The sequence below is a fragment of the Brienomyrus brachyistius genome, chromosome 15, assembly GCF_023856365.1.
Source record: "Brienomyrus brachyistius isolate T26 chromosome 15, BBRACH_0.4, whole genome shotgun sequence".
Lineage (NCBI taxonomy): Eukaryota > Metazoa > Chordata > Actinopteri > Osteoglossiformes > Mormyridae > Brienomyrus > Brienomyrus brachyistius.
In genome coordinates this window covers 18,886,762-18,914,342 of record NC_064547.1, presented here as the reverse complement: position 1 = coordinate 18,914,342, position 27,581 = coordinate 18,886,762, and the positions used below count along the sequence as shown (strand labels likewise).

Here is a 27,581-nt window from a genome sequence, read left to right as displayed (position 1 = left end):
CTCATCCCATAAGGCACCACGACAAGAATCTTCTGGGTGGTTGTCTAGGAAACGCACCTTTGCGGAACGCCCAGTACGTCGCCTCCAGCCAATAAGAAGCAAGAGGCATGACATCATTGCTATTTTTAGAGTGGCAGCAGTAGCAGATAAGGTTAGCTTCCACGCTGGAGTTCAGAGTATATAGATCATTGCAGAGGAAGTGCTGGTGTCTGAGAAAGTGTGTAAACGCAGCACCAACTTCATTACTATCTTATTTTGATTCCGAGACATAGGCTTGAGGAGGTTAGAGATCGGTACACGGGAACTTTACATAAGTTTTTGTCGTGTTCCACATCTGACTCGCCTTCCTGGCCGGTTGTCCGAAACCGACATTTAAAACTGGATTAAGTGGGAGTAGCGACAGTTTTCCCGATCCGCAAGATCCCAGCAAAGGCGGCTGTTAAACTCTGAACCCTCAACGGGAGGCGCAGACTGTCCTGCAGCGGCTTGAGGAATCACTGAGCGCTACTTGTAAACTTTTGGAGAAGTTCCGAATCCCGAAGACGGCTGTCCCGCAGCATCGAGTCGTGCTGGTCACTCCTCTGTGTTTACCAAGATGGAAACTACTTTCTACGACGACTCTCTGAACAGCGCCTTCTCTCAGCACGGCAGTCCCGGCTACGGATACAACCACAGGGTGTCCAAGCAAAACATGACGCTCAACCTGACCGACCCCACGGGGAGCCTTAAACCTCACCTTCGGGCGAAAGCTAGCGACATACTGACCTCCCCAGACGTGGGGCTGCTGAAGCTGGCCTCCCCGGAGCTGGAGCGGCTCATCATCCAGTCCAGTAACGGTCTGATCACCACCACCCCGACCCCGACTCAATTCATCTGTCCGAAGAACGTGACGGACGAGCAGGAGGGCTTCGCCGAGGGCTTTGTCAGGGCACTGGCGGAGTTGCACCACCAACACATGCCCAATGTCACGTCTGCCCCACAGACCAGCGTCAACAGCGCTCTGGCACCAGTCTCCTCCGTGGCGGGCAGCACGGCTTACAGCTCCACCATGCGCTCCGACCCACCTGTGTACGCCGACCTGAACACTTTCAACCCGGCCATCAGCGCCGCGCAGGCGTCCGGCTACAGCGGCGCAAACTCGGCTCTCAGCTACTCCACAGCTGCAGCGCCCCAGCACCCCATCAGCACGCTGCCCGTCCAGCACCCGAGGCTGCCGACCCTGAAGGAGGAGCCACAGACGGTGCCCGAGATGCCGGGCGAGACCCCTCCGCTGTCCCCCATCGACATGGAGAGCCAGGAGCGCATCAAGGCGGAGAGAAAGCGCATGAGGAACAGGATCGCCGCCTCCAAGTGCCGCAAGAGGAAGCTGGAGAGGATCTCAAGGCTGGAGGACAAAGTAAAGAACCTCAAGTCGCAAAACTCGGAGCTGGCGTCCACGGCGAACATGCTGCGGGAGCAGGTCGCGCAGCTCAAGCAGAAGGTCATGAATCACGTCAACAGTGGATGCCAGCTCATGTTGACACAGCAGCTGCAGACTTTCTGAAGAAAGACGCTCAGAGGGGGAGAGAGAAAGGACTAACCCAACCAAAAAGGGGGGATCTGCAAGCTGAAGTGGCGGTATGGCATCCTGCGCCTTACTGGCCAGACCAGGATCGCCTCTCGTCCCAGCGCCCAGGAGTTTCGGCGCGACAGGATGGGTGGGGGGAGGGTTTCCGAAAGATGTCAAAAAGCTACAAACGGCACGCATTCTCACTGTTTTGTTTCATGCTGTTATGTGGTAAGATGAGACTTAACCTTCTCTTCGACCAAGTCTTGCATGGACCCAGCCTTGGACATCATTCAGTATTAAAGTGCGATAGATTAGCTGCCCGTTTCGCTGCGCCAGTTCAAAGGCGTGTCCCGTAAAAGGCTTTTGATTTTAAAAGCTGCCCAACTCGAGTTATAAATGGACAATTCTTTTCTTAATTGTAATGAATTGTTAGCTTCGAGTTTTCTTTTCTTCAAGTTGTTTAATGGGGTTTAACTCATTGTTACCTGTACATAATGCGAATCTGGGGTATTTCAGTTTACCATTTTAATACAGTAATTTTACGTTCTGAGAACCTCAAACTAATCAATATTTAAGAATTGTAATAAAGTGTAAAATTTTAACTCTTGTCTAATGGTCTTATCCCTTACTGTCTTTTCATAATGTTTTGAGGTGTGATTCCCAGAACTCTTCTGTATAGGAGCAATATAAATAGAAAAGATGGTTTCTTAGCCTAGTACATAGTTTACAAATATTGCAACAGGTCAAGTAGCATTCATATAATTCTGTTTTTCATTTAAAAAAGTATGGTCACATTTTAAAACAAGGGTTTTAAAGGCGGCCGGGGGGGTGAGACAGGATGTAGAACTAATTTTGAATTGAACAATACAAATACGGTTCAGATCCAGCAGTTTGGAAGAATAATAGTGGGTAAAAACAGTGAAAAATTACTTTGGAAATGATCCCTGTGTTACATGTTGGTTATTGCCAGTAGAGGTATTCCAGCAGATAATTATAGACAAAGTAAATCTTTGAAAAACCCCGAATCACGTGGTAAAAAATAACACCGTGACTTAAAATTAATCACCACTAGAGGGAGACGTTCCCCTACAGAAACTTTAATAATCCCGACTTTAACGTCTAAATCCATACTCAGTTAAACATTAATGTACACTTGAACGACTTCTATCCTAAGATATTCAGAGGGACGCACGTCTTGTTTTTAAATTTTTTTTTTTTTTTTTTTTTTTATCTGGTTTCCCAAACATGAGAAACAACCTCCTGGAATGTACATTCCTAACCACAAAAGGCAATGAAGCTGTGAGAGTAGTTGAGTATGTGTTGTCCTGATAGCTGATATTCATTATCAGTCCCGGAAATGCACTTTTAATCGGCACTCGACCGCTAAACCACAAGTATGCGTGTTTCACTTGTTCTTACCTCACTGTGTGTTACAGTGTTTAAATTAATGGATCTTCAATGTAGAAGACTGGTTTGGAAATCACCTACCCGCTAGAAACTGAATTGCGTAAAACTTCTAACATATTGCATCAAATGTCAATGACAACACAGAATTAAAGTTAAATAAGCAGGGTCAATTCATGCACAGGTTTCAAAGTCATCGCTCTGTTCTAATGAATATCTGGCCATTTTTCATAACTCTTTATCCCGTACGGTGATCCGTGACTCTGGAGTCTGCCCAAGTTCATTTCAGGGGACGCGTTCGTGTATTATGGACAATATGGAGACACAAATTCACCTAAGTGCATGTTTTTGGAATGTACACACACATGGGCCACACATACAGAACCGGGGGCAGCGAAACGGACCCCCGATCAGGTGTGAGCCTACCGTGCCACCAACTGCCCCCCTGCTCTGCCTCATTATCAGGGGATGGACTAGCATTAAAAATTGCCCCTGTACTTTCGGATCCTCCATAAAAAAAGATTTTGTTGGGTGAATGGGGTGTGTGTAGGACCCCATGCAATAAAATTCTTACTGGTCCAGAACACAAACCCATCAGCCCACCAGGAGAATGCCTGGCACTCCAGGTGGCCTGTCCAAACCCAAATGAATACTGAAATCGGAAAAAAAATAACCACGCGATTTTTCATTTGTAAATTCAGGTGACAGGTATAATGAATATATAAAAAATGTGTCCTTCATTTGGAAAAGCAGCTATGCATCCATTTTCTAATTTCGCGGGGGGGGGCCTGGAGCCGGTCCCAGGCAGTGCGGGGCCCCTGGCTGGGATACACACTGAACAGGATGCCAGTCCATCACAGGACACACACAGGCATAGGCTTAACTGCCTGACTTTGGACCACAGAAGTAAATTCACACAACATGGGCAAAGCTGGGATTCAAACCCTTCACCCTGGAGGTGTGAGACAACAGCGCCCCCCTTTGAAACACCATGTAAAAGTACTTAGATATTTCATATTAAGGCTAAACCCACTTTAATTTCTCATCTTCTTCTTATTTGGGTTTAACTTCTATACTGGGTTACATTGCAGACATGTGGCTGACCCTTCTCCAGTCTTCCTTGCTGAGAAGGAGAATAAAAACTAACTGTTTCTCACGCAAAATATGCAAAGTTGTGTGCTGGAATAATTGCAAACGTTACAAGATTGAAAAAAGAACAACACAAGTTAGATCCATCTATTTTCAAAACATTTATCCTCTACTGGGTTGCAGGGGACATTGAAAAACAAACATTTTCATTTGGAGGTAACAAACACAAGGAAAGGGCGTGAATGAGTTGGCATAAGTATTTACACGGTTGCTGGGGGACATTAGGTGCTTGAGGGTGTGTTTTTGCCTCAGGTGGTTTTTAAGGAAGCAGGTTCTATTCATTAGCACAGCTATAGAGACGGTAACCTGTGTTACAGACAAGTGTGCGCATATTTGTATGCAGATTAGGAAAGGTATACGATACTAATCATTTTGCCACTGAAAGACGTGAAACATTTTCTTCGAAGCTACCAGCATGCATGCAGGTAACATTTTTCCTAATCCCTATGCTATCGAAGTTGTTCAGATGATGAAGAAGGACCTGATCGAGGGGATTTCCAACACAGAAGTGCTGATTAACCTACTGATTGACCGCGGCGTGATTCCGTCAGAGAAAAAAATCATGGTGCTTCGCTATGGGACGAGAGAAGAGAGAAACTCACAGGTGCTGGACATGCTGGTGTCCCAAGGTGAGCGAGCATGTAGGTGCTTCTTCTACCCTTGTCTGAAGCAGGCTGAGCCCGACCTGTACCTCAACATCAGGACTTACGTGGGCCAAATTAATGAGAACATCAGGGATGGCCGCAGGCAGCTGATTGGATACCTGCTTGAGCGGGACAAGGAAAATCCCACGGCGAAGACGAGGGAGGCGAGCCTTCAGAAACGCGCACAGGCAGCACCGTCAATTCAAAAAGCAACGTTACAAGTGGAGAGGCAGAAAGCTGCTGACATGGAGCCGGAAGAAGCTGCCATGAGACAGGATAAAAATGTCAACTTATTTGATGCAGCCGCAACAGGAACGCTGTCCCTGTTGGAGGAAAACTTAAGGTACAGGGATGTCAACAATGCCAGGTCATCGGAGGAGACATTACTGCACGTAGCTGCCCGGCACGGCCAAGTCGCCATCGTGAAGTTCCTCCTCAGCAAAGGGGCCAAACTCAATATGAAGGACGGCCAGGGCAGGACGGCTCTGCACAGGGCAGCTGAGGTGGGTCACACGCCAACAACACGGGCACTTTTGATGGCAGGAGCTGATATCTATGCGCTAGATGAGCACTCAGAGACGCCTCTCAAGTTGGCGGTGAGGAACGGTCATCTCAGCACAGCAAGAGCTATTGTGGAAGAGGAGGCAAAGAGCTTTAAATACCGGAGGACTTTCCTGCATGTGGCGGCCATGCAGGATGACTGCAGCTTGGTCCAGACTCTTCTGAAGAGCGGATCTGTTGTGGATGCCAAGGACAACGAGAGGAAGACTGCGCTTCTGCACGCCGTTAACCGTGGCTTCGAGAAAACTGCCAGAGTTCTTCTCGAAGCAGGTGCCAAGGTGAACTGGAACATCGTAGAGGCCGCATTTAGTCTCGGTGGCCAGTCCATGGTTAATGTTCTTCTGAAGCACACCAAGCAAGTGTCTCCGGGCACTCTCAAGGCGGCTCTTTTCAAAGCTGTGCAAAGGAACCTCGATGGTGTCGTAGATGTTCTGGTAGACAGAGGGGCCGATGTCAACGCTCTCAACAAGCTTCGGTACACACCTCTGCTTCTGGCTGCCGAGCTGGGCAACGAGGAAGCCTCCAGAGCTCTGATACGCAAGAAGGCCAGTGTTGAGGAGAAGCTACCCAATCGTAACTCTGCTCTGCACCTGGCTGTTCAGAGTGGCAGTCTGAACATAACGAAGCTCCTTCTAGAGAGGGGGCTGGATGTCAACGCAGTGGGGGCCCAGGAACACACACCCTTGCACCTGGCAGCCCGACACAACAGACATTCGCTAGTAGGGGTGCTGCTGCACGCAGGGGCCCGTGTCAACGCTGTTGGCCCAAAGGGACTCACGGCCCTACACATGGCATGCCGAGACAGCCACCCCGAGACTGTGTCCGAGCTGTTAAAGGGGAAGGTGGACATTCATGCCCAAGATGGTCAAGCGAGGACGGCACTGCACTGGGCTGCGGCCCGGGCACATCCATCGGTGATACACATGCTCCTGTCCGCAGGTGCCAACGTCAACACTGCAGATAAGGAGAAGAGGATGCCCTTACACCTAGCTACCATGGAGGGCAGAGCTGAAGTGGTTTTGGCTCTGCTGGCCACCAAGGCTCACTTCAAGGCCAAGGACATGAACGGGTGCACTCCTTTACACCACGCAGCGGCCGGAGGTTGGGTAGCTGTGGTGACCATCCTCCTGTCCTCGGGGAAAAACAAGAACGTGAACGACAGGAATGTGTGGCGGAAGACGCCTCTCCACCTGGCCTCAGAGCACGGGCAGGCTGCCACCATCGACCTGCTCCTGTCCAGCGGGGCCAACATTAACGCGCTGGATGGCAACAAGGACACACCACTGCACTGCGCCAGCCGCCGCGGGCACCTTACAGCTGCGGAAAAACTGGCCGGTTGGACACAGGGCGGCAGAGCGGATCTGCGGGCAAAGAACAGGGTGCATAAAACACCACTGCAAGTGGCCCAGTCGGAGAGCACGAGAAACCATCAGCACGTAGCTGCCCTACTGCAAAAGAAGATGTTCCTAATCTAGGACTAGTCTACCTTCAGGACCAACCTGCATGATCCAACTTAATATATTATGGTTTAATAGTTTATGATAACAAGATTTAGTTGGGAGTCACTGATATTAGATCATCTATCTATATGACTTTATATAAAAGTGTGTCTCTCTGTAGGTGAGGATTCTGTACCTGTGATTGGAAGGTCATTGGTTGAAATCCTGTAGATGTCACCAGTGGACCCTTGAGCAAAACTTCAAATGCTCCAGGGACTCAGTGATCCTGATTTCCTAATTGATTAAAGTGATGAAAATAAATACATAATTCTTGTTTGCCTGTGTGTTGGTATAAACAATGTACCCTGCTTTGGACTTTTGCTTTTCCTAAAAAAAATGAATACCAGTTATTTTAAACACTCTTATTTCAATGCCATTTGCCCAGTATTTGTGAGAAGAACATTTTAATGTTTTACAAAGTGGGAGCAAAACAGTTGCTTGAGACGCTAGATGGTTGCTAAGGAAAAAGGCGCCTTTCTACCAAATATGGGCAAAGGAATGTCACATGACAAGGGATTTCTGCTTCAGCTGGTTCCCTTCAGTGTTTGTCACATGACCGGATGTTGTGCTCTGCGCGTTTTTAGCAATTTTATCATGGCCCGGAACGAAGAGAAACAGTTCGGCAAACTTAACAGGCTTTGGCTCCAGAAGGAAAAAGAAGGTAAGTAGGTGTCGTTGTCGTGTTTGGGGGGTTTTCTGCATTATCTGTCAGGGAGAAACACATAATGACAACATGTACAGACGAACAACGTATAGAATGATGCGATGATAGTGACCATACGTCCTCTTTTTGGGTACAGAAATCGTACAGAAATCTTAACATGCTTGGAATTTCGCCTCTTCATGTTGCCATTTGCTTTTTACGGTTAGCATACTTTCGGTGTGCATACTTGAGTTTCTTTGGGTCCTGACCCCGGTGCCATCTTTTGCAAAGGACAGTTAAATTAATGGTGACATATCCACATATGTATTGGTTTCAATACTTATTTAGCTCGGTTAAAATATTTTTCAAAATTAGTGTAGGCAAGCAGATGTTATAACTAAACACACTAACGGGTTGACCGGCAAGGAGGGTCCTATCGCTGAATTGCATTTGTTCTGTTTATTACACAGAAGGCCGAATTAAGGTTCCAGATAGACCTAAGCTGGTGAGTGTAGTTAATTTGTATCGTTAACTTTCATATCCTTCGGGAAGGATTATATGGGTCGTGTTACATTGTTTTTCTGCATGCCCCTTATTACAGTTCTCCCTAAAGACAGCTGCATCTGTGAGGAAGTGGATCCCAAGTATAAAGAATGAGATGGAGTACTACTTACAGGTATGACTATTGCTCCACAGCGGGTCGGTAATTTTGTGGCGGCAGGCTGCATAACAACCGTCGCGCAAACCTCACTCTCGGCCACCGGCCTCTCATTTCTTAAGGTGTGTGGCCATCTAGCGAATGTTATGCGACTTACACCCAAATAACCCGAAATAGAAACGCACTCAAAAGCCAAGTCTGGGTCCTCATGCTCCACATTCCCCGGGTCACGTTGCGCTCCGTCTCGGAGCCGAGACTGTCCCGCATCCGCTTTTCCAGGATTAGTTGCTCTCCGGGTGGTCTTAACGTTCCCTGGTGTCCTTATTGCTCTACTCTCTTTTGCCCTTATCTGGAAATCCCGACTGGATCTAGAACTGCCTTAATTTGCCTTTTGTGTTTTCACACACAAAAATATATCAGAGATTCTTTTTAATAGCTTTATATGTAAATAAATGTGAGAATTGCACCTTTAAGATTTCGTTGGGGTTTTTTTTTCCTGACACGAATTATTTGCATTGTTTTTGTCGTCGCAGTAGTTTTTGCAGTAGCTTGACAGCTGCAGACTGCTTTTCCTGCTGCTAATGAGTCTGTATTTTTGAGTTGAAGCATATCCCATGAAGCAGAATAGAATAGAAGAACAGAATAAATCTCTGTTGTCATTGTTGATACAACGGAATTTGAATGCCCAACTTCCAGTGCAAGAAAAAAAAAATTATATTGCACGAAGTTCACGTTTTTGCTATGTTAAGTGCTATTATGGCTTTGGGGTAGAAACTGTTCTTTAGTCTATTTTTCCTTGTTTTCATCACTCTGAACTGTCTGCCTGAGGGCAGCAGTTCAAAAATAGAGGGCATGAGGAGGCTGACACACGTTCACGCTGCAAGCCACCGTGATCTAAAATAGGAGCATCCAGAATGTTCGCTGGGCCTGGCTGCAGATTTCCGATATCGGTCCTGTAATCCTGCGGTTTCAGATCTGGAAATGATTGACAGTCAATGAGCGAGCCCCAATGACCTGAGGTTTGTCCTTCAGCAATCCCAGCTGTCCCACTACCCTGAAAGGAAGATCGCGGAGTTCCACAAGCGTATCCAGGACCTTGAACGGGAGTACAAGCTTCATGTGCGCAAACTCCGCACCCTTGACCCCACCTACAGACACCATCCCTGGACGCCCCGCGCCTACACCAAGAAACGGAGCGGTGAGTCTGTCCTCCGTAAGCCTGACCAACGCCTGGTAGGTCTGCTGCCCCGAGGTCACAGATGGACATGAGCACCACCTGCAGGCTGTCTGAGGTTTACAGTGACCCCCCCACCCCCCCCTTTTTTTTTATCTCCATGCCCTCGGTGTCTTGCACTCCTAACCCCCAACCCCCTGAGCTTAGGGCTGAGTCACTTGTTAACACATTTGCACAGAATTTATCCAAAGCGGCAATCTTCAGTATAAAGTGAGATATTTTCAGTTACTTAATGTGCCTTCAGCAGTCATCCACTGTAGGAGATTCACCCACCAGTTTCTCCGTCATTAGGTCCCTCTCATTGTGTCTGTGATATGTGGGGAGGCTGTTTTTCATCACCTCTTCACTGATGTATGCATGCATACATCCACACGTATACGCAGTAGTGGAAAAAGTGTTCAGTGTTTATACTTAAGTAATAGTACGAATACCACACCAACATTCTCAAGTCAGAGTCATCCAGTAAAATACTGCTTTAGTAAAAAGTGGGGAAGAAACTGGTTACAAAAGTGTTTAATTGTTTATTTCTGTAATCTTTATTTTTTTTCCCATGTGAGTGAACCCTGTGTTATGGGGAGGGGGGGGGATTGTTAGTTGTTCACAGTGTTAAAGGGAAAAATGGGGAAATGTCTTCCAAAGGTTCATTGTACTCAATCTTTCTTTTGACATCTCCAATAAAAAAATATATAAAAAAGTGTTTAATATTCAGAAGTATTACACGTTCAAATCTATTGTTCTTACAAAACGCAACTTATCCTTTTGAGGTTAAGTGCATCACAGTAAGGAAAACCTGTTTTCTTCTTCTTATTCGGAAAAAGAGGTGAAACCTGCAGTTTACTTCTGCAGATTAGCAGAAGGACCTTTACATCTTCTTCATTCTGTGGAAAATGAAAAAATCGATTTACCAAACGGGTTTAAAAATTAATTGTAAACATGTGGCAGACTGACTGATTGAGTGAGTAACAATGGTCTCATGCGGAATGTGTTAAAGCAAAAAGTCATTAAGTGGCTCAGAATTGTAGCGAAAGTAAAAGTTGCATCAACTTAAAGTACTCAAATATATCCAGAATATTCTTAATTCCTAAGTACACGATGGAAGTATTTGAACTTCATTACTTTACCCCTCTGTATATATATTTGGGACCTGGCGAACTAGAACTTCGCCATCTTGCTCATTTGACTTCCTCTGCTGCCCCCTGGAGGATGGGCTCCCCCTTTGTGTCTGGTTAGGGTTAGGGCTTCCTCTGCTGCCCCCTGGAGGACGGGCCCCCCCTTTGAGTCTGGTCCCTCCCGAGGTTTCTTCCTTCTATGGAGTTTTTCCTTGCCACTGTCGCCTCTGGCTTGCTCACTGGGGGCTTTGGGGAGGGACAATGTAAAGCGCTTTGAGACAATGTCATGTTGTGAAAATGTGCTATATAAATAAAATTGAAAATAAGTCAAAAACTGTTACTGTGTTCTGTGCAAAGGAGTATATATGTTTATATTTTATCTTGGGTATGAATGCATGTATTTTATTTTCCATAAAACATAATATGATTGTGCAGAGCGTGTAAAGTTAGTTGAATATTGTTGTGTGGATGAATTTTACATAACGACGTCCTTTTCGTTTCTAGTGAAAATGCCATGTAATTCGGAGATCCCTGACCCCCCAAGCTTGGAGAGTATAGACACTGATGGAGTCTGGAGTACCGGTGGTGAAGACAAGCAGTCCTCAGGGACAGAGGAACCTTTACCTGCAGGCCCCCATGACCTGCCAGGCCAGGATCAGCCCTTGTCCTTCAACACAGACCGGCTGCCCCTCATTCTCGGCAGGTCACAAGCCGGGTGTGGAAGCCATGGAGCGGACGGTCTGACCCAGGCGCTGCTATCTGGCCTGCCCAACCTCCAGAGCTCTCCGTTAGCCCAAGCCCTGTCAGCACAGAGGGGGGGCGTGGCGGCGGCTACCAGTTCCAGCTGCGCTCCTCAGAACACACCACATGTCCTGGGGCTGGCCTCTTATTGGTCCTCCGATGAAGACACCTGACTTACTAGCTAGGTACTAGCTAAAGGTTCTGAACCATGAATGTGTAGGGAGTGTCATTTTTGTTATTACAGCTGGTATAGCTGGCCTCAGTGTGGTGCTATCTAACTTTGTGTTATGGTTATTGTAGCTTTTCAGCACAAAATCGAGATTAAACAGCAAAGACGCCTCCCTCGACCCCAAAGGATCTGGCTGGTTTCGTATTCATTGTTTGACTACTGATACCCATTTTATCATTATCACTCAAGCTAACGGTAGGAAACCTGCTGACTCAAAAGTCCCACATCTACCAGGTTTTATTTTTTTTGAACATGCCGATATGTGCTTTGGCACTACCCACAGCGGACCCCAGACGCGCCCTCCTGATCTGCATGCTGTTGCAGGCTTATGTTTCCGAGAACTGAGCGATATTCTGCAGGTTGGATGCAATATTCTAGTCATTCGGGGAGCTCCCCACTCACCTGGAGCCAGGAGTTCACATTCTGGAAGTTCTGGAGAACAACCCAAGCCTGTACTTTTAAGTCAGGAGTCCGTGGACAATCTGCTTTTAATCCCTTTCTCGTTTGTGGTGACCTGGATCCCTGGAGTAGTTCTCCTATGGTGTAGTGTACGTGCATGCTTTTGTTCTTAATATGCCCAGTTTGTTTCATTCTTTTGACCTTCTGTGTAGAGACTTTTTGTTTCTTGTTAAATATCTGCATCAGACATTACTGTGTTTAGAGAAGAACTTGCCATTGTTTCCAGATAGATTGGTTATTAAAGTTAAGTGGAAATATTCATTCGGATGCAGCAGGACCATAATGCAAGGAAATTGTTCAATAGCATAAACTCATAAACAAATATAAAAGCTAATCTTTTTTTTCAGAAGAAGCCACCGTGACTGATGTGGTCCATGGAAACTATTCTTTGAGTACAAAGAGTGCGCATCAAGAAAGTGCCCGATTCCGGTAAATCTCACATGACATCGTCGGGCCCTTGCAGTCCCCTTTTGCAGAGCAAGCAAAGTGACGTCAGGATAGCGAGAAGGGTTGGGGTCTGGTTAGACCACAAAGCAAATGTTCCCCCGGCTAAAACTCTCATGAATTTAATCCTGAAACTCACCAGCGAGCTATTTCGTGTGGCAGCTCGCTGAGACGTCTGTTAGATCACATGTCACAGAAGTTAATCTCACAGTTTCTCCTATGTGCTTATGGGAGGAACTCAGTCTAAGATCAAAGGCCCAGATGTTTGAGATGTCCAGGTACCTTTACACTTCGCACACCTTTGAGGCAGAGTGCACATACTTCGGTGGCATTTTTCTCTCTACACTTTTAGCGGCCACCGAATCATTTTGGTTTTTCGCCCTGCACATGAAAAGCGGGCAGCCGTTCTGAGCACCAGCTCACCTGTCTCAAGGTTTCTGTTTCTTGGAAAAGTCTTACTGTGACATGGTACCTTTCTGAGAAGCTCTGTCCAAGGTGACCTTCAAAGGCATCATCTCCCCCCTCTGCCACTTCCCTGCTGATATCATCCTGTCTGCAGCACCAACGGAGCGTACCTGCATTACCTGAAGAAGGCATATTAATCAGTAGATTATGAAATGATACGAGACTGTCTTGTGTGTAACGTGGTTAGTGTCCCTGACAGATAATCCTAATGTTGGTTGTTTATGGTAATTTTGGTCTTGCTAATGTCTCTCTGCGTTGAGTGGTTACTGAATAGTTGTGTTAGACGTTGATTTGCTGCCTTCATTAGCCAATAGTTGCTCTTTAGTGCTTGTCAGGGTTTGGCGAGTGTGTCAGAGGCGTGACAGGGGCGTGTGGGTGGCCTGTGTGGGTTTAACTTCAGAGCCGTGTTATAAAGTTGAAGTGACAGGACGCGATGCCTTCCCCTGAAGATCACAGAGTCAGCTCTCCACGCATGGCAAACCTGGACTACGACCGCCGGTGCATGTACCCTCCGGTCTTCCTGGTGGACCGAGGAGGCCTGGCACCGGCGCCAGCGATGCCCAGAGATCCCGGCCTGGTGCCGTGCTGGACGTTCCCTCCAGCCCGAGCAAAGAGCAAGAGGGGCCATGGGCAGTCGTGCTTGGTACTGATCGGGCTGCTGTCGCTGCTGCTGCTGTTTGCTGCGATCGCGCTGGGCGCCTACCAGATTCTGAGGCTGCAGTCTGAGCTGGCTCAGCTGAAACAGGTCAGCACCGTTATCTGAAAGACCACATCTGATGCCTGCTCAGTTTGGTCAGGCTATCGCTCTGATTTCTATGCTGACATAAGATCATTTTAAACCAATTCCTGTTTTCATGCTTTTCCAGTCCAATAAGATTTTCAGATATCAAGCAAAAGAAAATGACCTTATTGCACATTCTTTTATTCATAATTAGAATGCACAACACTCAAATTCTCTTTTTTTCTGTCAATACTGAACCCTGGAAAGTGTGTGGGAAGAGCTGAAGGGGTGTTATTCCAAAATCAAATATGTTTTTTTTCGCCTCCTCATTCGGGCATTTTGTGTTGTGTAGTAAGTTTCATGTGACATTTAAAGTCTCGAGACCAGAACCGCGTCCTCAGCTGTGGTCACGGCCAGACCGGTGTGACAGGAAGTGTCTGTCACAGTCCCTCATTTTGAACAAGCAAGCCAGCACTCCGCCTTTGCACATTCTAACTCTCGTTTTCTCATAATTGCAGGACTTCAATACAGAAAACAAGGGAGCAGTGTCTGAGAAATTGACCGGTGAGATGGCGTTTCCTGCGTGTGCACCTAGGGCTCTGGGTCCTTTGTAGACGACCTAAGAAGCTTTTTTTTTTTGCACTTATTGCTCTAAGAGGAATTTGCATAAATTCCGTTTGTGGTGGTTGGTTTGTGGGGGGTTCTGTGTTGCTCTCGTGTATTGCATGATGATGCCTCCTGACTCTGTTCACGCTATTGCAGGCCTTCCAGAGATTGATTCCCACGATGAGGGGCTAAAACAGGCAGCTCATCTCACATGTAAGTAGAAAACAACAGGGACGAAAGGCCAACATTCACATTATGGAAAAGGCGTCAGCAGGCAGGGCTGCGTTTGCCAAGTATGAGTACAGACATGGTGGAATTCCTCAGTTTTCCCATGTCCCATCTCCTCTTTTGAGCCATACATACACGTATATACACACGTTCGATTTGAACTGATCAAAAGTGTATTTGTTCGTGAAGCAGCCTGCATGCAAGACGGAACATTCGGTTGATTTTGCGGTACGTGTGCTTCTTCAGTTCAGCTTCCCAAGAACAACCAGGCGACACTGGAATGGGAGCCCCAGCATGGACGAGCCTTCACGCAGGGCGTGGTCTACCGGGACGGGGGCCTGCAGGTGAAGGAGGCGGCGCTGTATTTCGTCTACTCGCGGGTGGAGTACATAGCCAGGCAGTGTCCCGACAAAGATGCCCTCGTCCACGTCGTCTTCAAGAGGAGCCAGAAGGACCCGAAGCCACTGGTGCTCTTAGAGGGCCATCGCGAGGGTTACTGCCAGCTACAGCGGGCCGACTACTGGTCCACCAGCAGCTACGTGGGCGCCGTGCTCCACCTGGACCAGCATGACCAGATCTTTGTCAACGTGTCCAAGCCTGGTCTGCTCAGCCACAACTTCGATGCAAATTTCTTCGGACTCTTCAAGATCTAAGACTGCTAGTGCACCATCACCTTTCATCATTTTGCTCTGACCAAATGACAGCTGTAAGCCATCTTGATAACACAGGTTATAAATCCTTTAGCAAATATGAACAATTTGGTTTTTTTTTAGGGGACTATGATGGCTTGGTTGGTGGTTTACAAGGAAATGAAAGCTCACTGTGAGTTCACTGTGGTATTCGGTATAGATATTAATAGCAGGGTATATATGTGTAAAGATTTCAAACACTAACATGGTGCTAGATCATTATTACAAGCACCTAGATATTTATATGAGATCTGATTCTGGTGAAACCGGGTTTAGATTTGAATGTATGTTCTTTTGAACAAAGAAATTAATTTAATGCTTTTTCAACCAACAAATGCTTTCGCAACCAATATATTTTTTGCTATTTGGAATAAAATGCATACTTTGTAATATTTATGAATGGCGAGGACTGAATACTGTGAATGAATAACTAATATTTGTTCACGATTATGCTGTACAAATAAGTAATTTACTTTCAGGGCCTTGTTCTAATTAAAATGCCTCCAACATGCTATTTTTGGATTCTGCAGGTTTTTTTAAGTAGATATAGTCGACCAGTCAGCTGTGCAAAAGAATGAGTCCAAGTCAGATCGAGTAAATTAGTGATGTCAGTCAAATTTCAGACTCTTCTGTTTCCCCCTGTGGCTTCTCTCCTGTGCTATAATTACTGCGTGTGTGTGTGTGTGTGTGTGTGTGTGTGTGTGTGTGTGTGTGTGTGTGTGTGTGTGTGTGTGTGTGTGTGTGTGTGTGTGTGTGTGTGTGTGTGTGTGTGTGTGGGGGGTGGGGGGGGGGGGGTGCTACCAGTTTCCTGCAGGCTGTTTCAGTTGAAGCTGCATCATCTCTATACTCGCTAGTTTTTATTTAAAGATGGCCTTTCTAGACACCCTGCCCAGAGGAAAGACTGCACACAGACTGACCACCAACCTCCATCAATTTCACTATTTAAACAGAATTTCTTTTTCATCTTCTTACCGCTATTATGACTGGTGTGCAGTCCTCCACAGTCTAAATCCACCTTTAACAACACAGTTACCTCACGGCTCTAGACCAGGGGGGCACTTTCCCTACGTCGCTTAACTCATCCGAGATCAGATGCCTCATCTTGGATGAGTTAATGCCGGTGAAACTCATCCGGGGTAAGTCGGTTTTTCAAACATAGCTGCGTAGTGGATTAGTCTAGCTGGATCCATCCTTCCGAGATGATCGCGCGTGCCCGCGTCACGTGAAAATCCCCATATATATCGAGTCTAGAAAACCTGATCGGCAAGTCTTGAGACATGAAAGGAAATCCCACGCCGCTGGCTGTTCTCAAAGCGAGCCTTGGGGACAGAGCATTTCCAAGAATGCCATTGAGTGTCACCTACATGGGAAGGCGGTCGACAGCTGGAGCTAGCCAGAAGCCTTCTCTGGATCCATGTGCTGTATCATGCTGTTTAAGTCATGCCACTGGGTCATGTTTGTAGACCTTCTGACGTCCACAGACCCGCTTATGATTTCAACAAAAAGTCTATAAATAGAAACTCTCAAAACAGGACGCAGAGATGTTTGAGCATAACATGTAAATCTTGGCTATTTTCCCCTCGTGATACTGACAGGATCATGGGGTGTCTCCATGGAGTTCACACCTCCCAGGTTGGTGGTTCTGCCCCAGCGTGTGTGTTTGCCTGTGTTTGTGTGGGTATCCTGTTGCTACTCTGCCTTCTTCCTACACTTCAAAGGTATGTGGTTTATGTAGGTGCTGTGGTGCCTCTGAATTGCCTTTCAAATGTCATCGCAGATGGATCCCCCATCCTCTAGATCAGTGTTCCCCCAACCTACAGGCTGTCAACAGCTGCAGTACGGCCTGTTCACCTGACCATCGTTTTGCAGTATGACCTAATCACCTGACCATCATTGTAGGGAGCTGGGAATTTAGACCGTCTGATAGGGAGCTCAGAGGGAGCAAAAACACGGACCGGCTGTGGGTCCCAAAGGACCGGACTGGGAAACACTGTTCTAGATCTTTCGATTTGGCTAGTCCCATTATTAACCGATGGACAAAGTCCAGGCTGGTGCTGTAGGTCTTGGACACTTCTTGCAGGTACCAATTATTTCTGCTTCGGTTTCTGGATGAGTCTTTGACAGCTGCTGTGTCAGGGTTGAGGGCCTTTCTGTCCTTGTTCTGGCTTTTCGCTAGTTACCTTGTGTGTTGTGATGTTATCAGGCCTCGTTGTGACATTTCTACATCCTGTCATCTACCATATCTGATGGCCCTATTCCTCCATCTTAACTCCCCAGCCGGCTTCATGTCGGTCACTATAGTCCTAGAGGGACGTTGTGCTTAGCCTGTGCTTGGGAGGGATCCTTATGGGTGGTGCGTGGCTTAGCTGGTTAGTGCTTGTGATTGGAAGGTCACCCGTTCAACTCCCGTGGTCGACAGAGTGATTTCACAATTGTTTTCACCTTGAGCAAGACCCTTAAGCCCTGATTACTCCTGGGACTGCCTGACCCCGCTTTCTCAAAAAAAGGTCATGATAAAAGAATCTATTAAATAGTGAAAAAATTGTAAAAAAAAGGGAAAAAATGGGCTGTGCTGTACCTGGTCATGTTCTCACTTTGCACCCTGGACCACCTCTCTCCTTCAGATTTCCCAGAGCTTAGTCCAGGGCAGTACCTAACCACTGTTATGCAGTATGGCCTGATCACCTGACCATCGTTTTGCAGTATGGCCTGATCACCTGACCATCATTTTGCAGTATGGCCTGATCACCTGACCATCGTTTTGCAGTATGGCCTGATCACCTGACCATCGTTTTGCAGTATGGCCTGATCACCTGACTACTGTTATGCAGCAGGGCCTATATCACCCTACTCAACCAACAATTATTTCCATGTTTTCATATTGACCATCAGTGGGAGGATTCCACTGCGCCTTCATCTTTCTACTCACTGTGTGGTTTCCCCAGTCTTGTCTGTAGGCAGCAGTGTATGGGTGTGGACAAATTGAGAAGTGAGGGGTCAGGTGATAATTACATGCGTTCACTTCACATGTGCCTTATTTCCCGCCTTATAAGAACACCCCCAGCCACTGACATAATTCTCCTTGGACCTAACACCCACTGAGTTGTGTTTGTCTCTCTTCTCCCCCGTCCATATGTCAAAGAGGCTGTGTTTTGTCTTTATTCCCTCCCACCCATTTTCATGACCCTGCCTCTGCTCCTGTTCTCCAGTAAAACTCTCTTCCTACAATTCTCCCCCCTTGTCCCCATGTCCCCTGGGGGTCAGTTTGCCACCTGTCCCCAAGCCAGCCACACACTAACCTTCCCCAGAATGTTCCAGGCAACTATGTCATATCGTTCCAAAGTTGTTTGGCATCTCTTGGGTTTAAGTTTTGACTGACAGGTGACACTGGGGGGGGGGGGGTGTAGCTCAGCTGGTTGGGACACTGCCCCTTTGACTGGAAGGTCACTGGATCAAATCCTAGGGTTGGCAAAGTGGTTTTGGTGTTGGGCCCTTCAGCAAGGCCCTTAACCACAATTATTCTTGAGACTGTCTGACGCTGCCCTGTCAGAAATGTACATCCCTTTGGATAAAAATGTCTGCTAAGCAAAAATGTGGCATGGCCCCCGTCTCGCATCGGTCTTAAGTTATGCTGGGTGGGGGCAGCGTTTGCTCATTTCTTCTCTGTTTTCACTTCAGATGCAGTTTCTATACGCACTTTCTGTTTCACATAGGTTCCTATATATCTTCGACAAAGAAAAAGTCATTTACATCATTCTTCTAGCCTGGTCGCTGGTATCGACAAAAGTGGCATGAATTCCTGCCGCATTCGCTTTCCCACATATAGCAGAGCAAATCTCTTTCCGTTCCTCTTTCATCGTAGTTCTGCTTGTGTGTCTGCATGTCTATTTACCAGAATAAAACAGGAAGCAATTTCTAGATACTAAATTACTGCCGATTGTAAACAAAGTTCATATCACATGCATTTATTTTTTTGTATGAGGGTCCTGACTGACATGCATTAGAAAATTCTGCCTTTCTCATAATGCAGCGGGGGTTTACCCAGGATGACAGTAATTGCGCCACATTGGGACGCTGATGGGCTTGTTTAATCGTAATCTGATAAGCACATCGGCGAGTTCCTTAGAAACGCGTGCCATGCCATCATTGCGGTGATGGGCAACGACGACATGCCAGCAGGCTGCCAACTACGAGTTTCCAAGGCAAGTCCTGGGGCTTCCTGCGTCTGCTTAGGTTTCATACCTGGGGGCGGTAAAACCTCTGCAGGGCGGGGAGGAAATTATGCAAAGGTGCAATGCGCGTGAGAGGAGTCGTTCGAGGTGTTAGACGAAGAGAGAGGGGAGCGGCTTCTAGTCTGGAGTGATTAACGGGCGTGACGCTCCTTGTCAAAGGGCCAGGGTCACAAATCTCTCATTTAAAATCGCAGCGTTTCTACATCAACGGCTGCCACATTATTCTCGCAGCTGGCATAAATTGTTAAGTAATTAGTTAGTAGTTAGCTGGTTAAACTTCTGAAAGTGGTCCCCTGGTTTTGAAATGTATGTAGGGGGAGATCAGGGACAATTGCTGAATGGGGTCAGTTATTCCAAGAGTTATTCATGTGTGACTGAGATTCCCCCAGACACTGCTGATGAGTCGCAAGCTGCTACAACTTTCCATTGACATTTTATTTTATTTCTATTCATTTTCTGAAACTGCTTGTCCTATTCAGGGCCGCGGGGGACCAGGAGCCTATCAAGGAGGTTGTGGGTGCAAAGCAGGGAACAACCCAGGATGGGGGCACCAATCCATCGCAGGGCACATTCACACCACTCACTCACACAAGCACACCTATGGGCAATTTGGCAACTTCAATTAGCCTCTGCATGTTGGAGAGAAGGAGGCGGCATGGTGGTGCAGTGGTTAGCACTGTTGCCTCACACCTCTGGGGCCTGGGTTCGAGTCTCCTCCTGGGATAAGTTCTGCAACCCAGTAGGATAAGCGGATTGGAAAATGAATGGATGGACAAAAAAAACATAAAATTAAATAACCAAACAATTAAATAATCAATCACCAATTGTCCACAGTCTCTGCTATGTTCTGTCAACTTATTCATAATTAGACTGCAGCAGAAAATGAGGTTTTCGCCATAGTTAATGTGAGACCTTGCGATAAGTTTCTCCCTCCTTGCCACTGTGCCACTGCTTCTGCCTCAGTGTAACCGGAAAACTGCTGACACTGGCAATTTCAGGTAATGCCTGGTTTCTGGTATATTTATTAACACCCCGCCCCCCCCCCCCCAACCACACCCCACCTCAGCGCACCCTCCACCCCCACATGCACAGCTTGGTGATCATCATTATTGAGAAATGACTGAGGGGAGCTAGTCTGTAACTACCAAAGGCTAATGTCATAACCTAAATTATAAAACCACAATTTGAAGCGAGCCGAATTGAATTTCAGCATTCTCTGTGCAACTAGGAAACACAGCTGACATAAAACCAGCGACGCGAGTGACTCAGCGGCTGGGAAACATCGTCTCTAGAAAACTGCTTCAGAAAGCTGTTCCATCAAATAAAAACGCAAGACTTTAAACCGATTCAATTGCAGTATCAATTGCTTACCTTGAATGGCATGTGTGACATTTCAAATATTATACTGACCTAATTTGTTCCTGTGACTTCTTAAGATCACAAACTGTTGCTTTGGAGCCCTTTGTATCACTGTCGCTGATTTATTTCATATACGCTGCAAAACACTGCAGAGGAAACTGTGGGATTCTTGCGTCTGATCACCCAAGATATTAAGCAACCATTATTAAAAATAAAAAAACTGCAGTGACCCAATTTTAAGTTACTATGAAACATCTCAGGGCTGTAGTGAGCTCTCTGATTAAATGGCGGAAATCTTTTCTCTTTCGAATACAAAAGTCCATCCAGGTCAAAATCATGTGAGCCTGGGATCTGGAACTAGTGGGAGCTTCACGTAGAAGTTAAGGGCCGGAATAAACAGGAAATAGGCAGATTTGGGATGTTGTGTGTGTGTGTGTGTGTGTTGGGGGGGGTCACTCTGAGATCCAAAGCAGAACTGATTGATCAGATATACAGGGACAGATTAATACAGAGGGAATTATAACAATGACCTGGTACCACGACCAGGCTCCCCTCCTATTGTCACACCCCCAGATCAGGTGTGGCAAACTCGGTTAATGGAACTGGGCAACGCTGTGGCCCCGCACCTCTCGGGGTGGGATCCAGGCCCTCGGCCCCTGGGGCCTGCCATGGAGTTTGCGTGCACAGCATGTAAGCATGTATCACGCAGCCCTCCGTCTGCACACGGCCAGGTGGGGGCGTAATCCTGACAGACCCTCTTCCCCGAAACTCAGCCTCCGTCTGTATCGATTTCCTCATCACTGTCGACATATTTCTTTGTGAATGGGCTGCTTCCTCTGGTGCGGCGTGTGTTGAGTAATTACCGGCATTTGTTACATCATCTCCTGCGTCTTCGGTCTTCTCAGAGGCCAGCCTTTCCCCCTCTTGTCCGATGCCTCTCATGCTGACTGTAACTCCTCGCAGTGCTCTGGACCCCAGGCATGCCGGAATCCTACACTGGATACACACTTCCTGTTTGTTCTATTCTTGATTTGATATAATACATACGCTGGAAGAGTTTATGAAGTTCCAGTTTATTTCTCCCCGTGGAGGGTATCCAGTTGTACATGTCATTTTGACCTACTTTGCTTGTCCATTAATGTGTCTATGCATGTTCTGGCCACCCATGCTGTCTCCCTTCCTTCCCACATGCCCCCTGGAGGGGGGCACCATCTGAGCTGGAGTCCTGGTTCAGTGCCATGGAAGGGTGACATCGTGGATGTGATTCCTGAACTGTAACATTGTTACAGACTTCAGTCTGCCACTGGCTCACTGGCTCGGTTCACATGGTTTTGAGTTGTGCTGACTTTTGTATTTAAAGGAGAAAGATTCGGATGACTTTAATCAGAAAGGTCAGTGCAGCTCGGTGATGTTTAATGAACAGGCTACAGCCTCGGGTCTTTGCAAACATCAGGGCCCCAACCCTACCTAGGAAAAAAACGAATGGCAAGACTTCCCCCCAACTCAGAAAGCTTTACACCTCTCCTCTCCATCACCCCACGCCCATGAGTAGTGGATTACTCTCTCATTTCTCCTTCAGACACGACAGAGCAGGGTTACTCTGCAATGGGAGGATTTTCATAAAAAACAACTGAACGCTTATGCAACTGCCAGCGGGACCCCTACTTCCTGTCTGCAGTCCGATTTGACTTCCTGTTGCTCACAGCTCCACCCCTACACTCTACCTATTCTGCTTAACGCAAACGCACATTCAGCATATTCATAAAGTGTGAAGAATGCATCACCAGTTTGTTGGTGTGACAGATGCGTGTGAGTATTATAGACACAGCAAAGCAAAGCCCGACTTTCAAGACCTCCCAGACTGTGTCCCCCCCCCCATATAATGGTCTGGTTGAAAATCCGCCGTTTCACTTTCATTTACGTACGTACCATTCAGTTTTTATTCAGAGTAAAGCCTCAGTCCATTTGGGGGGGGGGTGTTCCAACCAGCAGTAACAGATGCCCCTCCCAGGGCATCTGAAAGGTGGCGCTGCTCTCGCCTCGCATGGGCACCACTGGCCCCTACCCCCATAAAACATTTCGGCAGATCCAGTCAGGCGAAAGGTGACGGGGGCAGCAAAGTGCATTTTCCGTGAAAGAGGGTCAGGGCAGGCAGAGTCGCATAAAGGGATGGGGGCTTTTTTCTGAAAGAGAGAGAAAACCGATGCCTCTATCGCAACACCTTGACAATTCAGTGATTATGTATCGGACAGACGTTACCCATGTTCGGTGGACCCCAGACTCATGCCCAGTGCTGCCAGAGAGGCTCCAGACCCCCATGACCCTCAGTAGGTATCTGTAAGTCAGAAGAGCCGTCTTATGTGGAAAGCTTAGCTGAGCTGGATCTGTTCAGCCCCAAGCCAAGGAGACTAAGGGGGGAACATGATCCAGGTATATAAGATTCTAACGGGTCTGGATGCTGTTCAGCCAAATGGCTACTTCAATATCAGTTTAAATACTAGAACTCGTGGTCATAAATGGAAATTAGCGGGAGAACATTTTTAAATGAATTTGAGGACGTACTTCTTTACACAGCATGTAGTTAGAGTATGGAATAGTCTTCCTGTTAGTGTAGCACAAGCTAAAACCCTGGGATCCTTTAAATCAGAGCTAGATAAGATTTTAACAACTCGGAGCTGTTAGTTAACTTCTCCCCAAACGAGCTTGATGGGCCGAATGGCCTCCTCTCGTTTGTAGATCTCAGCTGGATTTCAGAGAACCGAAATACTGCTCCAGATAACAGGGTCAACATTACTCTTCAGAGACGCTCTTGAGAAACGTTGAAGCTACATGGTTCACTCATAGTACTACCCACTAACTTCGAAAGGTACCTTCTCAGCACCCAGGAGACACTGAAGGATAAAACATCTGAGCACATTTTGCGCAGCTGGACACCTGAATCTGCCCAGACTCTAAAGTTACTAACATGCGCAAATAACATATTTAGTATTTTAATTATGTCTGTTTTCAGTCTTAAAATCATTCCACTTTATTCTCTGAGTCATCCTGTTTTCCTCTACCTGCTGCATGTCTGCTGCCATTCTCAGCTATATCTTCCAGTGCTGGCTCTGGTCCAGTTCTGTTCACTGGACCGCTGTCCAGTGGTGGTTTTAAAAGCCTTGTGTTTGGAAAATAATACTATTTCAAAAGAAATAAACAGCAGGGCGGTCCATCTGGCCATCCATCCATCCACCCATTTTCTGAAATGACTTAATCCTAGTCAGGGTCACGGAGGGGGAGGAGCCTATTCCAGAGGCTACGGGAGCACGGCAGAGAAAAACCCAGGATGGGGCACCAACCAGAGATCCTCGAGATTCTGTGGGAGGACCTTCGGAGTTCGAAATTCGGGCTTGGCCTTGAGACCGGTCTCGAGGTGTGACATGTTTTTACTATTTCACTAGCTGCTTTTTTATAATGTTGAGCCATATTTGCATAATCCCCATCCCTAATGAAGGCTAATTAATTCACTGCAAGATGACTGCAAGAGTGATAGTCATTAAAAGCGCAGTGCTCCTTTCATTATTATTGACAAGATTGTAGGAGTCGATAGCGACCAATGCATTACGACACAGCGTGCCCATCAGAGCCGGATGCATAGACTCTTCGTGCCTGAAGAGCTGAACATCATATTGACATCAACCATCTGCAGCATCTCACATCACAACCGGTCACAGACTGGGAGTCATGTCGGAGAGACACCTACATAGAACCACATATAAGGTCATCGTCATTTTTTCATACTTATTGGCAGTCATTCTGTCTCCAGGTCATGAATAAGCCAGTATGTGTGAGTGTCGTTCCCATTCTTGACGAGCGGCCCCTCGATTTCAGAATAACTGTTCCAGGAAATGAGCGGTGCCTTGGTGTGGTGTTCGTCTAACCTCTGAGGAAGCCGTGCAATACAGCCGCGCCACAAAGGCACAGAAAGCCACAGAAACAGAGGCAGCCAAGCACCGAGGCTTCCGAAAGCCCAGAAGCCAGCTGACGGTGACTTGCACCTGTGATGTAATGCCAGTGCAGAGAGGCAGGCTCCTTTGCAGCACGACACTGGAGCCGGCTGCAAGAGAAGATGGAGGCGAAGGCAGCGTTTGAGAAGCCACTTCCAGTGCAACACCGCTTTCCCGCTGCTCAGTACTTGCGGTGTACTGAAGGAAGGGTACATCTCCTCGCCCCCAAAAAGACCAACCTGCCAGAGGTGACCCATTTTGCAGGAAACCAGAGCGAAGCTGCACTGTCCTCTCAGAGACACGCGGCCAGAGTCTTTAGCGGCGATGAGATGAAATTAAATGCGGTTTTGCCATTTGTACAAATTATGAGTACAGCTGCGTTGGACCGTGTCAGTTTTTACCAGACGGCCCTGCGTGAATTTTCGATCTCGTTTAACAAAGAGAGCAAAATGTTTGTTTGAGAAAAATGAAGATACAGCAATGACGTAATGGACACTGAAACCAATAATTACTCAACACTCACAATGCAGTATCGAAAACCACGCCTTCACAAAGAAACATGTTTACAATAATGAATAAATCAGTGTAGACAGAGAGTATGCGTGGCTCACTAACAGAGCAGCTGGAAAAGGTCCTGACAGGAAAACACCTGCAATAAACGCTAGGCAGAGTGCTGGATACCGGAACGTCTTCAGTCACAGCCTCGAAATCAGTGTTTTCCAACCTGGTCGTCAGAGACCCCAAATGCTCCATTTTTGCTCCTGCTGAGAGGGAGCAAAAACATGGACTATCTGGGGTCTCTGACTTTCAGGTCTCTTAATTTCTACTCATTCCATTATTTACTAAAGAATACACCTGATATACGACTAGTCTATGTAACTAGACTGTAGGATTAAGAACGAAAAGAGAAATGAACCAAGAAGTAACTTGCAGTCTGGTGGGGCTGCCATCTGGTGGACACTTATCCCAATATGTTTACAGATTCCCGATTGCTTTGGCACATTTCATGAAACATGCTTAACATTCTCAAGACTATAAGAGCATTTCTCAAAACAGTTCGTGTATATAGCACAACCCTATGATTTAGCTGCAAAGGCCTGTAATTTACCCGAAAAACAATTAACTCATGTCTCCAAAGCCAATACAGTCAAACCCCGGGTTGCGAGTAATTTGGTTTGCGAGTGTTTTGCAAGCAAAGTTTTTTAATAAATTTTAACTTGATAAACGAGTGAGGTCTTGCAATACGAGCATTATGTATACGCTTTGTCTGCCGAGCGTCATGTGATCACGACTGAGCCGATGGTTCTTCTCTCTCTCACTGCGGGATTGTGGGTAATCGTTTCGCACGCTCGGTCTCAGTCGCCGTGCCTCACTCGTATAGTCAAAATAAGGACGGTCAGTCCTTAGTAACACCCCCGCGGCAGGTTTCACAGCTTGTAAACACTTTTTGTAGCCAGCTAGCATTCTTGCTTGGGGGATTTTCACCCATTCGTTCTTGCAAAAGGCTTCTAATTCTGCAAGTTTCTTGGACCGTCTTGCAGGCATTGCTCTTTTGAGATCTATCCACAGATTATCAATGACATTTAGGTTGGCGGACTGTGAGGGCCATGGCAAAACCTTCCGCTAGCATCTCTTGAGGTATCACAATGTAGAACTGGAGGTGTGCTAAGACTTAGACACCAAATGTTGTTATACCTTTAAGAAAACCTTTCTGACTTTGAAAAGAGCACTGCGAAAATTGAAGGCCTGATGTAAGGTAAAAAGCTTTTCAGACACAAAAATGTGAAGGATTTATTCAAAGCTTTACACAATAGGTGAAAGAGAACAGCAAAATGACACGCGTGAAGCTATATGCACCATAAAGCAAAGAAAAAATATACAAACTTAGAACATAGCACCAATTACTACATAGTACAGTAAAGTTAAAATACATACATGTATATATGCATATACAAGTCTAAAATTACGATAAATTGCAAAATATGGCATGTGTTAAGGGCATCCTGCCTCTTATCTCTATCAGGCCATATCACGATGCTTCACACTCGATGTCTTCTCTTCTGAGACACAGAGCGTAAAATCATTTTGCATGCAAAAGCCTCGACAAGCCTCCGCTGTGACGTCCTCACATGCCAGCATCCATCGCTTCCAGGAAAGACATCTGATTATGGGGCTGTCGTTTATACACCTTCTACCTCCGAGCAGAGAAGAATCCCTCAATCGGGTTGAGGAATGGAGAATACAGTGGTAGGAACACCATTAGTTTATGTTGGTTGGTTGCAAACCATTCCCTCACACAGGCTGGCTCTCGCAATCACCCCTTCATTTTCGGGAATGAGGGCACTGTACAGAAGTGTGGAAATCTAGAAACTCCCGACTCAACTTCTTCTTCCCCACTGCCATCAGACTATGCGGACAGGAGTATATCATGGTATAGTATATCATACTATATCATACTACCATACTACCTCATACTGCAATTTTTGCACATTAAACTTTTTTGCACATTACACTTCAAAGTATGTATTTTCAATTTTTTCTGTGATATTGAACTTCGGCATCTTGTGTGGACAGCAAAGTACGAATTTCACTGCACAGAGAAATGCACTTTTCTACTGTACATATGACAATAAACCCTTTGAATCCTGAATTGTGGGGCCCATCTGAGAACTGAAGAAGCTGCTCTTGTGCTGCAGGACCCAATGGCTGCAGCATAGTGAATTACCCCATGTTCAACAATAGCGGCACACATTGTGATGTCACCCCCCCACGCTGGCCTGGCACATCCACTGTGACCCTCTCACCTATGATGTTCCTGCCACATCGCCATACTTTTTTCAGGTCAGTGGAAGCAATTGGGAACAACCGCAGGTAAATACCAGGAACAGGTGCGGCTCATCAGAAGCCGGGTAGGATAGAAAACCTACTGGATAGTAGCTCTGCAGGACCAGAGTTGGAGACCTCAGATCTAA

General features: G+C 46.7%; 4 protein-coding genes across 6 annotated transcripts; all 4 read left to right on the top strand.

Annotated features, from left to right (window-relative positions):
• Positions 1 to 141: 141 nt before the first annotated feature.
• jun (Jun proto-oncogene, AP-1 transcription factor subunit) lies at positions 142 to 2,151 on the top strand. Its single transcript, XM_048977131.1, has one exon. The coding sequence runs from the start codon at positions 596 to 598 to the stop codon at positions 1,541 to 1,543; it is 948 nt and encodes a 315-aa protein (XP_048833088.1). The 5' UTR covers positions 142 to 595; the 3' UTR covers positions 1,544 to 2,151.
• Positions 2,152 to 2,293: 142 nt separating this feature from the next.
• LOC125709057 (CARD- and ANK-containing Inflammasome Adaptor Protein) lies at positions 2,294 to 7,147 on the top strand. Its single transcript, XM_048977095.1, has one exon. The coding sequence runs from the start codon at positions 4,518 to 4,520 to the stop codon at positions 6,780 to 6,782; it is 2,265 nt and encodes a 754-aa protein (XP_048833052.1). The 5' UTR covers positions 2,294 to 4,517; the 3' UTR covers positions 6,783 to 7,147.
• A 179-nt stretch (positions 7,148 to 7,326) lies between these two features.
• si:dkey-86e18.1 (uncharacterized protein LOC557342 homolog) lies at positions 7,327 to 11,545 on the top strand. Its single transcript, XM_048977136.1, has 5 exons — positions 7,327 to 7,467; positions 7,920 to 7,954; positions 8,051 to 8,125; positions 9,140 to 9,305; positions 10,955 to 11,545. The coding sequence occupies exons 1-5, from the start codon at positions 7,359 to 7,361 to the stop codon at positions 11,362 to 11,364; spliced, it is 795 nt and encodes a 264-aa protein (XP_048833093.1). The 5' UTR covers positions 7,327 to 7,358; the 3' UTR covers positions 11,365 to 11,545.
• Positions 11,546 to 11,837: 292 nt separating this feature from the next.
• Positions 11,838 to 15,546, top strand: faslg (Fas ligand (TNF superfamily, member 6)). 3 transcript variants are annotated; one of them, XM_048977135.1, is made up of 6 exons: positions 11,838 to 11,968; positions 12,227 to 12,308; positions 13,238 to 13,533; positions 14,028 to 14,073; positions 14,272 to 14,328; positions 14,590 to 15,546. In XM_048977135.1, the coding sequence occupies exons 3-6, from the start codon at positions 13,261 to 13,263 to the stop codon at positions 14,994 to 14,996; spliced, it is 783 nt and encodes a 260-aa protein (XP_048833092.1). In that variant the 5' UTR covers positions 11,838 to 11,968; positions 12,227 to 12,308; positions 13,238 to 13,260; the 3' UTR covers positions 14,997 to 15,546. The 3 variants fall into 3 exon arrangements, with proteins under 3 accessions (XP_048833092.1, XP_048833090.1, XP_048833091.1); XM_048977133.1 differs by having other exon boundaries at positions 12,227 to 13,533; XM_048977134.1 differs by lacking the exon at positions 11,838 to 11,968 and having other exon boundaries at positions 12,179 to 12,308.
• The last annotated feature ends 12,035 nt before the right edge of the window (positions 15,547 to 27,581 follow it).